At 47.3% G+C, this 12,579-nt stretch overlaps 1 protein-coding gene across 1 annotated transcript in view; it reads left to right on the plus strand.

Moving 5' to 3' along the window:
- Positions 1-1,317: 1,317 nt before the first annotated feature.
- The window catches only part of CPXM2 (carboxypeptidase X, M14 family member 2), a 73,054-nt gene continuing 61,792 nt past the window's right edge, over positions 1,318-12,579 (plus strand). Inside the window, exon 1 of the mRNA XM_054382227.1 lies at positions 1,318-1,657. Coding sequence (XP_054238202.1) covers positions 1,327-1,657 — 331 coding nt within the window. The 5' untranslated portion in view covers positions 1,318-1,326. The remainder of the gene's footprint in view (positions 1,658-12,579) is intronic.

Raw genomic sequence — 12,579 nt, forward strand, 5'->3', positions numbered from 1 at the left:
TTCATGTAAGCCAAGTTCTGTCAGCACAGAAGTTTATTTCTGAGATATGAAAAAGATGAAAGAGAAGATTTCCTTCTCAGACAAATTGATCCCATTTGTTGCTGTGGGTTGTGTGTGCGCAGCTGCTATAGTACAGCACATCCCAATCCGTGTGGAAGATGTTTCAGAGAGAACAAAAGTCAGGATCACTCCGAAGAGTGATAAAAAGGGCCTCTGATGAAACATGTCCTTTGTGGCCTTCAGCTGGGCTGAGGCCAGGGAGCTCCCATACAACCTAGGAGAAATCTCTTTTAACTATGCACATGCTCTGAGCTGAGTAGTATTGGTTATGCCATAGAATCACAGGATGGGTTGGACTGGGAGGGACCTTAAGGATCATCTAGTTCCAACCCACCTGCCATGGGCACCTTTCACTAGAACTATGTGTATGTAAACATACATTAAAAACTAATCTATATTTTTATATACAAATGAATATATTATATATAAACTCTATACAATTTACCTATAGAACTGTCCCCCTTCGTTGCAAGGGGAGCTGGACCTTTAAAGCTGTCTTCCAACACATGATTCTATAAAGTTATATAAGGAAGGGAGGCTGAGAGTGGTGCTGGGGAGGGATCTTGCGTTTGTAAAAGCTAAAAAGAAAACAGAACTGGAACTACCATGAAAAGGAACATAGCACACGAGGGACAGAATGAGGGTTATTTGTCACAGACCCGTGCCACACGTACCCAGGTACGTGGCCAGGGTCAAAGCCCAGGCGGCCGAACCCCTCCAGCCGCGGGCAGGGCTCATCCCCGGCTCTGCCTGCCCACCCCCATCTGCAGAGCATCTCCTGGGGGAGGGAAACGCGGGCCGAGAGGCGAAGGCTGGCTGCCAAGTTTACTTTTCTTTGACTAAATGCTCTCTCGGATCAGCCACGAGAGGAGGACTAAAGAGAGTCTCCAGTGATTTAGCGGAAAGCGTATCTCTGTCTTTGGTAGAGAGTGGCAAGAGCCACAACAACAAAATGAAAGGCAGGAGGGGAAAGGCAGCAAGATAAACGCACTGCACAGCCCACCTGCCAAGTGCCGGTGGAGCAGTGCCCTTGTCCGTCTGGCTGGCTGCGGAGCCCGAGGATCACATGCACCCCCGCCCGGCCCCCTCAGTCCTGCTGAGCTCCTCGCAGCTTCGGCGAAGGCAGCCCAAAGCGGAGGCAGGTTTTGCAGCGGGCTCCTCTAGCCCTCTGTGGCTCCTGCAGGGCGGGCCACCGGCTGCTAGGGCTCTCTGGTCTCCAGATAAAAGTTCTGGGACTTGCAGAGGGGATTTCTGCAAAAGCAACAGATGATGATTGCCCTAGGCAAGCAAAGCTCCTGTTGTGCGCAACTCTGCCTCCCTCTCTGCGCCTTTGGGCTGGCATTGCTGGGGGACGTGTGCGGGGCCGTCTCCCTGGACGATCAGGATTACTACCTGCAGGAGATTAGCAACAGGGATCATTATTATTCCTTTCCGTATCCCGGTGAAGAGTTTTTTCCTTCCACGGAGCAACCTGGAGGAGAAGGACCTATCCGTGCTGCAGAGACAGAGGAGCACCCAGGGTTCAAACCGAACAGGAAAGAGTTAAAACCGAAGAAAAGCAACAAAAAAGGAAAAGTTATTCTCGAAACTCCACCAGGTAACTTTCCACTTCCTCCTCCAGCACTTGAACCCCGGTGCATCTCGTGCTGACGGTGACTTGTAGCATTAATGATGATCAGTTAATGGCAGTTTAGTAACCGTAACAGCGGCGCTCGTGGTGAGGGTGACAGCTCATCGACTTTTAATGTCCCACAGAACAGAGCTACGCAGCTTCTGTAGACTTTTTAACTCTTCCCTTACTGAGTAAAGAGATTTCGAAGTGGCAATGTGTTAATTATGCTGCACATGGAGTTTTCCTTCTTAATTACACTTGACAACTGCCTTGCTGATAATGTTGCTGTTCTGTAAGAAAACTGAGGCAGGTTCCGTAGTAAAAGCTTACTGTATATGGTGCCACCTTGCTTTATCCCTTGCCATTTTAGTCTTAAGAGGAGTTCCTAAGTTAATTTTACTTTTAAACCTGTGACCTTTGAGATTTCACTTTAAAGCCCTCCAGAGCAAAGATCTTCCTGTCAAAAACTGAAGCCATAGCAGGCTCAGTTTAATTACTGACCGGTAAAATGAAGACATTCAACAGCAACAGAAATGTCCACCCTTAATTCAGTTTTCCGTTCTCTGCCTTTGATAGGGTGAAAACAGGCAATTAATTGTTTGCAGGTACTTGAGCAACTTTTATCGTCCATTTGCTCTCATTAAGAGCTAATTGCAGCACCCTGAAAGGGGAATAATTTCTTTCTGCATCTCTGTATGGTAGGTACTTCACTAGTTTCAGGACTTTAGGAGTGAGGCTGCCCCATAAACTTCAGAGCTCTAAAATCCCACTCTGCTACAGCTGAACTCTGTTTTATTCACGGCTGGAGCTATGGCACAAAGTTTGCAACTCCGACGGGGGATCAAGGCTTCTAGGGTGGCTTTGGCTTTCCCCAGTCACATCTAGCAGAGAGCAAGCAAAGCATTTGTGATTTCATGTTAGCACTAGCAGAAATTAATTAGCTTTTGATTGGAGAAGGTATGAGCTTTTGCTGTAATTAATAATGATAATAAGAGGCAGTTTCTGAACTCTGGAGACCCATTTGCAGGCAGGCGTTTTGTGCTGCCCATATAACTCAGGGCTGATGTGGTGGGTGACAGCAAACATGGCTTGTCTGGGGGAGCAGACATGAGACATCTGTGCCCACAGCAGCTTCCAAACTGGATATCTCAAGGACTGACTCACTAGGTTTATTGGTTTACTATCTAGCCATGAGCAACCTATGCACTTCAGAACTCCCCAGTTAGGTGCCAGCTCTTTGCTTCTTCAGGAGACAATTTCTTCTGCAGACAACAATCTCCTTCTTTTCTGGACCAACACAGATTTCCAGCTTGTCATGGGCTGTTCTGCAGTTCAGATCTGCTTTCACTTTCCTCTCTGGCTGCTTCCCAATTTCCCCAGCACCATGGCGCCAGACATACTCCACCAAGCATGACAGTGATGAGGATAGCATCCAGTCTGGGAGGGCAATGGTCATTTACTTGTTCTACAGCCACTCTGCTGGGCACCTTACAAGTGCAGAGAAGGCAGCAGACGTATCAATAGCTACCTCTGTCACGATGGAGCGCTCATCCCTTCCAAACCTGGTTTGGTTTATGCTCTGTGGACACATCAGTCCAAAGTTCAAACCCCATGACACAACTACGAATGTTCTAATTTTACAGTGGAATTACATCCATTTTTCTATATTGGCAATTATGGAATTGGAAAAGGAAAATTACCTCTTCAAACCTTCCCCAGAAAACACTCCATTGTGTGACAACCATTTGGCTTCTGCAAGTTTCATCCTCTAAGTGTCTGCTCTTTACTTTCTACCCTATCTGACTGTCTAAATTGAAGGAATCATTTTGCTTCTGCACTCAGGTGAGGTCCTCCCTCAGCCTTCTCCTCTGCCTGAGCATGGCTAAGGACAAAGCCAAGGTGAGCATGGAGAAGTTTGTGAGGCACCACCAAAAGCAGCTGGAAATGGGTCAGTCCCTCTTGCCACAGCAGGTTTGTGCTCTTTCGGCAGAGCCCAGCTCCCAAGCTCTTAGCCTTCACCAGCCATGTGCCACGAGGGGCTTTAAAGCCTATGAGCTGCTGAAAAAAATAGCCAGAGATACAGCAAACAGCTGCTCCCCACCACCACAATGTCATTCCTTGCTCCAGCACATAGAGGCTTGACAGCAGCTCAACAAACTGGCTGTTAGGTGTGCTTCAGTATGGGAAAGCAGCAGATTTCCTCAGGAGCAGCTGAACTGCTTTGACTGCAATAGTCAAAATAAGCCTTAAGGCAAACACCCAGCCAGGAGAACAGTTTCCATTTGGTAGGGATGTCAGTGAGAACAGGAGGGGTTTAGCAGGAACTGTCAGGCAACTTTTACTGCAGACAGTGTCAAAAGCTCTGGTCATGACAGTGGAAATACCTTTCTCCTCTGCCAAGGGCCAGGTCCTGCTGGCTCCAACACTTAGTGCCATGTCACTGTGGCATCAGTGCCACTGGATACAGGGTAGTGAAGTACTGCAACAGGCTGCCTGGAGAGGTGGTGCAGGCTCCATCCCTGGAGACATTCAAGGTCAAATGTGATGGGGCTCTGAGCAACCTCATCTAGTTAAATATGTCCAGTTAAATATGTCTAGTTAAATAAGGCCAGGCTGGATGAGGCTCTGGCGAGCCTGATCTAGTGTGAGGTGTCCCTGCCCATGGCAGGGGGGTTGGAACTAGATGATCCTTGTGGTCTCTTCCAACCCTGACTGATTCTATGATTCTATGATTCTATGTCCCTGCTCACCCCAGGGTGGGGTTGGACAAGATGACCTTCAAGGTTCCCTTCCAACCTGATGCATTCTATGATTCTATGGTATTATTATTATTTGTTATTGTATTATGTAATCACCTATATTATAGGTACAATTACATGCCAATAACATCTCACATTTAACCTGTTAAAAGGACATCTAGAGGTGATAGTAGCAGTTGCCAAACAGATATCCAGAGCTGGCCACTCTAGGTCTGGTTGTGTAAACATGAAGGTTGTGCACACATGTATGCATTTATCTGTTAATACAGATATCCAGAACTGGCAGTCATTTATCAGACATGCAGTAAATGCAGTAATACAGGGGGTTGTGCAGCTTGCTGGCAGCTGGGGCATGTGGGATTAATTAGATGTAGCAAACAATAGCCTGGCTGGGAGCTGGGATGAAGAAATCAGAGGAATGGGAACGTATGATCTGCCCTTTGCCTGAGCAGCTGATACTGATCAGCCCCAGCCAGGAATCAAAGTGAGAATCAGACATAGCATCTGAAGGACATGGCACAGGACAGATGACATAGACTCAGTCTATTTAAGCTAATTCCTGAGCATGGTGAGAATATCACAGAATCACAGAATCCATCTGGTTGGAAGAGACCTCCAAGCTCATCCAGTCCAACCCTCAACCCAGCACTGAGGGGTTCACACTAAACCATGTCCATAAGCACCAGGTCTGAACACTGCTTAAACACCCCTAGCACTGCCCTGGGCAGCCTCTTCCAATGTCTGAGATCTCTCTCTGTGAAAAAATATTTCCTAACATCCAGCCTGAGCCTCCCCTCATGCAGCATGGAACCATTTCCTCCCATCTGACCATGGAGCAGAAGCTGCCCCCTCCTCAATCTGCCCTCCCTTCAGGGAGCTGTAGAGAGCAATGAGGTCTCCCTCAACCTCCTCTTGTCCAGCCTGAACACCCCCAGCTCCCTCAGCCCCTCCTCTCAGCCCAAGGGCTCCAGGCCCTTCTCCAGCCTCGCTGCCCTTCTCTGGACACTCTCCAGCCCCTCAGTGTCCTTCCTGCAGTGAGGGCCCAGAGCTGAACACAGGTGTGGCCTCCCCAGTGCTGAGCACGTGTTAATGTGGAGAGAAATCCCCCTGATACCAGTGGGGTTGCAGTGTTGGTTTGGGTTTTAAAAGATATTATTAGGATCCATATTTGCAAATAGTGGAAGAGAGAAAACCGGCAGTCTGCCTCCTTCCCTTCGAATGACCCCGTCATGAAGTGGGACCAGGTCACCCTTGGAAGGGAAACAGTCAGACTGACAGGTTTCTGTGTATATGTATTTCCATTTTCTAATTCCATCCTTGTTTGTTTAGGCTTCCATCCAAAGCCTTTTCCAGTCTGTGGAAAGAGTCTTGTTAACATCAATGTTTTCCTTTTAGGAGGCCTTTAATGGAGTTGAACACGTTGACCTCTAAGACCATTGAGCCCCATTACTAACCCAGCATAGCTGAGCCCACCATTAAGCCATGTCCTCCTGCACCACATCTACATGGCTTTGGCATCCCTCCACCGAAAGGTTCCCTGGGCAGCCTGCTCAGGGCTTGACAACCCTTTGGTGAAGAAGTTTTCCCTAATGTCCAATCTAAACCTCTCCTTCAGGGGTGATCACTGCCTTTCTCCTGCTGGCTGCTCTCTCTCTCTGATACAGCCCAGCATGCTGTTGGCCACAGGCTGGATCACCTTCAGCCAGCTGTCCATCAGTACCCTCAGGGCTTTCTCCCCTGGGCAGCTTTCCAGACAGTCTTTCCCAAGTGTTCATGGGCTTGTTGTGACCCAAGTGCAGGACCCAGCACTTGTCCTCGATGAACCACACACCACTGGCTTTGGTCAATCCATCCAGCCTGTCCAGATGCCTTTGTAGAGCCTCCCTCCCTTTGAGCAGATCAGTGCTCCTGTCCAACTCGGTGTCATCTGCAAACTTACTGAGGGTGCCCTCAATTCCCTCATGCAGGTCCCTGATAAAGGCAGAGCTCTGGGGATCTCTGTGTATGGCAGTGCTCAGAAGTGATTCTGTATCTTGTACAGGTCTTCCATCCCTGTGCAATCCAACCTATACATGTGCAACAGTCATGGTTTCCTTTGTCAGTCTGTTCCTTTTCCCAGGTTTGATGCAACTCCTCAGCTGCCACACTATTTGTCCCATATTTGGTTGTTTTTGTGTTGTGTTGCCCCTGTTCAGCAATGCAGTTCTTAAAGTTCTGGGGTTGTTGGTTTGGGTTTTTTATTCTTTTATATACAGCTCAAGAATCTTTTGGATGGACCAGGAAAGCAAAAAGAGGCTGAAATGGCCAATGCAAGCAACCATACAATTGTTTCACAGGAAGAACTTGAGTATAAAAATAGTCAGATAGTGAGATGTTTGTCAAGATAGGAGATCGTGGAGGTCTGGAGCCTGATCAGTGAGGGAATGAGGAGGAAAAGCTGAATCACAGAGATGTGGAAAGGTTGTAGTGCAAAATGGTGATGAATCTCAGAATCAATAAGGTTGGAAAGACCTCAAGGATCATCAAGTCCAATCTGTCACATGAAGATCTGAAGAGGGCATGAAGTTAAAACCATGGCAAGTTTGTGGTGTTACTGGCACTTGAATGGTGAATTTGTTCCCTAGACACAATCTAGGAGGAAGAGATATGTGAGGCTGATGTGACACCTTCCACTGTTTGCCCAGGCAGGTGCTAGGGTCACCATCCCTGGAGGTGCTCAAGAAATGTGGGGATGTGGCAATTCAGGACATAGTTTAGTGGCCATGGTGGTCTTAGGTTGACAGCAGGACTCAATGATTTAGAGGTCCAACCCAAACAATTCTGTGATTCCATGGTCTCACAGCTGAAAGCACTTAAGAAGAGCTCAGCCAGACACACCAGGTTTCCAGCTGGAACAGAGTGAAACACAGAAGGAAAAGGTACCCTGTGAGTCACCATGGCTTGCCAAAACTGGGGTTTGGATGGGATTAGCTAAAGCAAAGATGAAAAGGGGGAGACTGAAAACAGACAGGCTAAAGTTGTGCCTAAAGAGTTAGGAGGAAGTCCAGGAGCAAAGAAAGTCATGAAGACATTTGAAGTCCAGCTAGTTGAACTTTGCTGGCATGCTGGAGATGGGACAGTCAGAGCCCTGGATGGGAAGAAGTCATTAGAAGCACTGGCAAGGTGTCTGTGAGTGGAGCACAAGGGCCAAGAGTCAGGCAGGGTGTGCGAGGGACCTAGGGGTGGCAGGGAGCAGAGCCAGCAGCTGCTGTCAGCAGCCTGTCAGCAGCTGAGAGGAAAGGTGTGAAGGGAAATGGGGCTGGAGCTGGAAACAGAAAAGAGTTTCAGGGGGAACAGGAGACAGACTTTCAGGTTAGGGAACTGAACCAGAGGGTTAAACAAAAATTGGGGGATGACATGGAATCATAGAATGTTTTGAGTTGGAAGGGACCTTGAAACATCATCCAGTTCTAACCACTCTGCCATGAGCAGGGTGCTCCCCACTGGGCCAGCTTGCTCAAGGAGCTGTCCAGCCTGACTTTCTACACTTCCAAGGAGGGGGCATCCACAACCTCCCTGGGCAACCTGTCCCACTGTCTCACCCTAATATCCAGTCTGAATCTTCCTCTGTCCAAGTTAAAGCCATTCCCCCTCAACCTATCAATACAAACCCTTGTCAAAAGTCCCCAGCTTTCTTGTAGACCCCCTTGGTGTTCTGGAAGACCACTAAAAGGTCTCCTCTCCAGTCTGAACAGCCTCAGCTCTCACAGCCTGTCCCCTGTAGGAAGGTGCGCCAGCCCTCTGATCATCTGTGTGGCCCCAGTCCTAGCCCATAAGCTGGTACTGAAGTGAAAGCTTTTTAGTGGTGCATGACTCAGATAGGAACAAAGAGGCAGTAAGCAGAGAGGGACCCATATGCTGTGGAATTATCAGCACTATGGTTTCCTAGCCCCTTGGCAGCCTTGTAGCTGCCTTCCCTTCCTGAGCAGCTCAGAGAAAGGGGAGTACTGCTACCACCTAGGATGGAGGTTGTGACTTTAAAGCTTTTATTTAGACGACTTCTATTAGTAGCTGTTACAAATGAACTCATTGGCCCTAGGTGTATATCCCATGAATTTTAATATGACCTGCACCACATCCTGACTGCCAGCTGTGACAAGCAAAGATGAAAACATGTGGCTTTTAATGAACTTGCTTTCATCCACCAGCCTCTATTTTCTCATCAGCACTTCTGCAAACATGTGGAATGCTGGAATGGAACAGGGCCCTTCCATTTAACAGCCCATCCTTTAGAGAATGTCACAGCAAAAGAGCACAAAGGATGACTAAGAGTGAATAATGAGCAATGCCCTCAAAATAGGCTAAAGCTTTTTGATTAGCATCTTTCCTTACCCATGGCTTCAATTAATAGTGTAACATGAGAAAAAAAAAGTGCCAGAATAAACACATTTGATTATGTCAGAGAAGCCATTTTCTATGATAATTCTCCCAGCAGCCTTCTCTGAATTCAAACTAGTTTTTTAGGTGAGAAAAATACCTCTTTAAAAAAGGGATGGTTTCACTGAATAGATTTTAGTAGTATGAACCTGAGTGTAGACTTGTTCTGAGATGCATATCAGAGGTCACTCCTGATTTCAGCTCATTCTTGGGGTTTGGTGTTATTCTCTCCTCAGTGAGCTGGCTGCACAGGCCAGTCCCATGGCTCATAGTCAGATTGCACTTACTTCTGGTTTCTGAGCCTTCGGTCAGCTGTGTTGACTTGAAACCTGTCAAAAGATGAAGTAGTGAAAGATATGGAATCACAGAATTGCTTCAGTTGGAAAGGAGCTGGAAGATCACTGAGTTCCACTCATGCAAAAGGAGGAATTTCTTCCACTTTTGACATCTGAGCCTTTTCTTCCTGGGATTTTTTCCTCGCCCAATTCCTTGTCCATGCAAAAAGCAGACTACCAAGGGACTTGCTGTCTGGTGCAGAGGTGAGGTCTGATTCTCATCCTCCCACCTAGCAGTTGTTTGTGGTGTTAGTATGCAAAGGATTGGTTAGCTCTGGCCTTGTCCAGCCTCTGTCCTGTGTTCTGTAAAACCAGGCTTCTGGACAGGAACACGTCACGTCAGGGAACCAGCCAAACTCTGCTGAAGCCAAAATGCTTTTCGCTTTTCAATCCAGCCATTGCACATTCAAAACACTGCATAGTCCTAAAAGCAGCTCAAACAAACATTCCCTGAGGGAGAGCAGAGGTGACAGGAATGATCACTCATCTTAGCAACAGACACTCACCTTTCATCTTCCTGTCCCTGGGAGCTACCCTAATGGACAGCTGAGTGCAGTTCGGTCCAAGAGACATGAATCAAGGTGAAAGCTGAGTTTCCTCCCTTTGTGCAGGGGGTTTCCTGCAGGGATGGTCATGGCCAGCACATCTGTGCAGCTACATCTCCAGTGTACAGTCGTGGAATCCTAGAATGGTTTGGGCTGGAAGCGGCCTTTAAAGGCCATCTAGTCCAACTGCCCAGTGGTTAGCAGGGACATCTTCCACAAGATGTGGTTGCTCAGGTTGAAATGGAGAGGTTATTTCTCAGTAAGCTGCTTAAGTGAGCTGTCCACATCTGGCAAGAAGAGGGTGTCTGAACAAAGGTGTCCAGAGGATGCTGTGGCCAGGCCCAAGATGTCTCTAACACTACTGCTTACTTTCCTGATGGGAACTTCTTTTCCTAAGCTATCACTTTTCCTAAGCTGATCACTGACCACATCTACCTCTTTCAGGGGCTGCCCTTGCTCCTTTGGAAGCCTTTCTCTGCCTCAAGGCAGAGAAGTAGGCTTCAAAAGGTGGTTTGGATGTGGTGCTTGGGGATATGGTTTAGGGGTGGAACTTGTAGAGCAGGGTTCTCTGCTGGACTTGGTGATCCTCAATGTTTCTGTGATTCTGTGATTGTATTTTTGCAATTCTGATCATGTAATGAAAAACACCTACATGAAACCATTAGTAAATACACTGCAATGCTTTTCATTACTTCTGATGGAAATATTGCTGATTTCCTTGTAGTGCAGCAAAAAGAACATTTATGATTCCATTCCTCTGTGGTTTTATCATCTCAGTGTGGGGAGAAACAGGACACTCTGAATGTCTGCTGTGTGCTGGAAGGGGTAGATCCTCACCAGAGAGGAGCAAGGCATTTTATTCTCTGTGCAGTCACCAGGCAGTGCTAAATTAACTTGACAGGTGTAAAAGAAAAAATGCTTCTCTTTCCTACCCACAGCTAAAAATGGCAACAAAAAAAAGGTGGGAAAAACAAGAAGGGGAATGAAGAGGTGCCGGATGGTGACTCTGAGAGTCAGAGAGCCTTTGAAGACATCAGAGGAAGTGTGTGAGAATCTTCTTTCCTTGGCTTAGCTGTTAATCTCTCTAGCCCTGCTTGAGAGTCCAAAGGAAAGCCTGGGGAATCTTCTGCTGGGTACCTGAGTCTTCCTTTGATGGAAAACTTATTTCTTCTGGTGGGTAACAGCACAGTGGCACTGGTGAGCCAGGATTTGTACAGTGTTATTATTGCCACAGCAATCTACATAATTCCTTTTTGAACAAAAGAGGCTTTGAAGTAACTTTCTGATTCTGGAGGGGTGTTTGAAGGCCCTTTGCTGTACATGGGAGTCAGGTCCAATGCGATGCAAAGTGTACTTTAAAAAGAGTGTCTGGTAAATATTGTATGAGATACCATTGGTGTGCCAGAGCTGGAGAATCAGAGAATCAGAGTCATTTACATTGGAAAAGACCTGCAAGATCATCTAGTCCAAATGTTAACCTTACACTACCAGCTTCACCCCTAAACCATGTTCCTCAGCACATTTGACTCTTGGATTAGGGCGACTGAGTGATTTTCTGTTCCAACAGGAGTGAGCCCCAAACCTGCACTGCCTGGCCTGTGTGGGCTGCTCACAGTATGTCTGCTGGGCTTGGGTGCTGCAGAAAATCACAAAGAGGCTGGCAAGCTTCAGCAGGCTAGAGGGGTTCCAGGAACTTGCTCATGGGTGACAATGAGCAGGATTAATCTCCTCTTTACACTGTGGGAATCCTGTATATGGGCAGATCTGTATATAAGAGCAAACGAGAGAGCTCTGCCCCTGCTTGCACACAGGCATCAGCAGGATGCTCTGGTTGCAAATGTTCTGCTGCATCCAGCAGGCCAAACAAGGAATGCAGTAGCAGTTGTTGCAGCAAGTGTTAGTTTCTACATGAACATTGAACCTGATCAGTGGAGCTCTCTGGTTTGGCTTTTTGCAGTTGATCACAGATCTATTTTGTACTTTTTTTTCTCCAGCTAATTGCCTGACAGCCTTCTTGTACTTCTCCCCATCAGCCTTGGGCTGCCTGTGTATCACACGAGGGCTGTACTAGCAATAGTATTGTTCTGTCACCACCATGAGTCACAAGGACCAGGTTCAACTAACAGTGTAACTTCATGAAGCCAATAGTAAAGGCTTATGTACATATGTAGAGCTAGAAACTGCTAAAAATATGAGAGTTTGGAAAGAGGTGTGAGCTTGAGAACAGCTTGCAGCCTGAGAGAGCAGCTCCTGTTCTTAGCAATACAGCCCCAGGTAGTGACTTGGTCTCCTGGAGGCCGTGGAAGCCGTGGTTGATGCATCTCTTGATGTATCTATCTTTCATTCATTGAAAATAATCATCAGGGCAGGTTTCCTCATCCCCCAGCCCTCAGATTGGAGGATCACACTCATCTTTGTTCTTGTCTTTGCTCTCCAGCTCCCAATCAACCCCTTCTGAGCTTTATCAAAAAGAACTGTCTCCTACAGCATGGTCTGACCCTACTTGCATGCCTTAGGGGCTTAAGGTTCAGCAGCTTCCCTGCAAGATGTGAGTTCCAGACAGCCCTGAGAGTGCTTTAGCCACATGGGACAATGTCCCGTACCATTGTCCTGTCTGGAGGCCACATTTCTCCCAGAGCTTGCTCTGTTGGACATGTTTGCAGTGTACTGATCCCTACAGGAGGCACAGACAGGCAAATGCTCAGTTTTGAAGCCTGACAGATCTGCCTGACATGGCAGATAGATCTTGTTCATCCAGAAGGAGACACTACTGTGTCTAACTTGGTGATCTTGAAGGTCTTTTCCAGCCAAAATGATTCCATGATTTCATAGTCCTACTGGATACACTGGGG

This window comes from Indicator indicator, chromosome 7, assembly GCF_027791375.1.
Source record: "Indicator indicator isolate 239-I01 chromosome 7, UM_Iind_1.1, whole genome shotgun sequence".
Lineage (NCBI taxonomy): Eukaryota > Metazoa > Chordata > Aves > Piciformes > Indicatoridae > Indicator > Indicator indicator.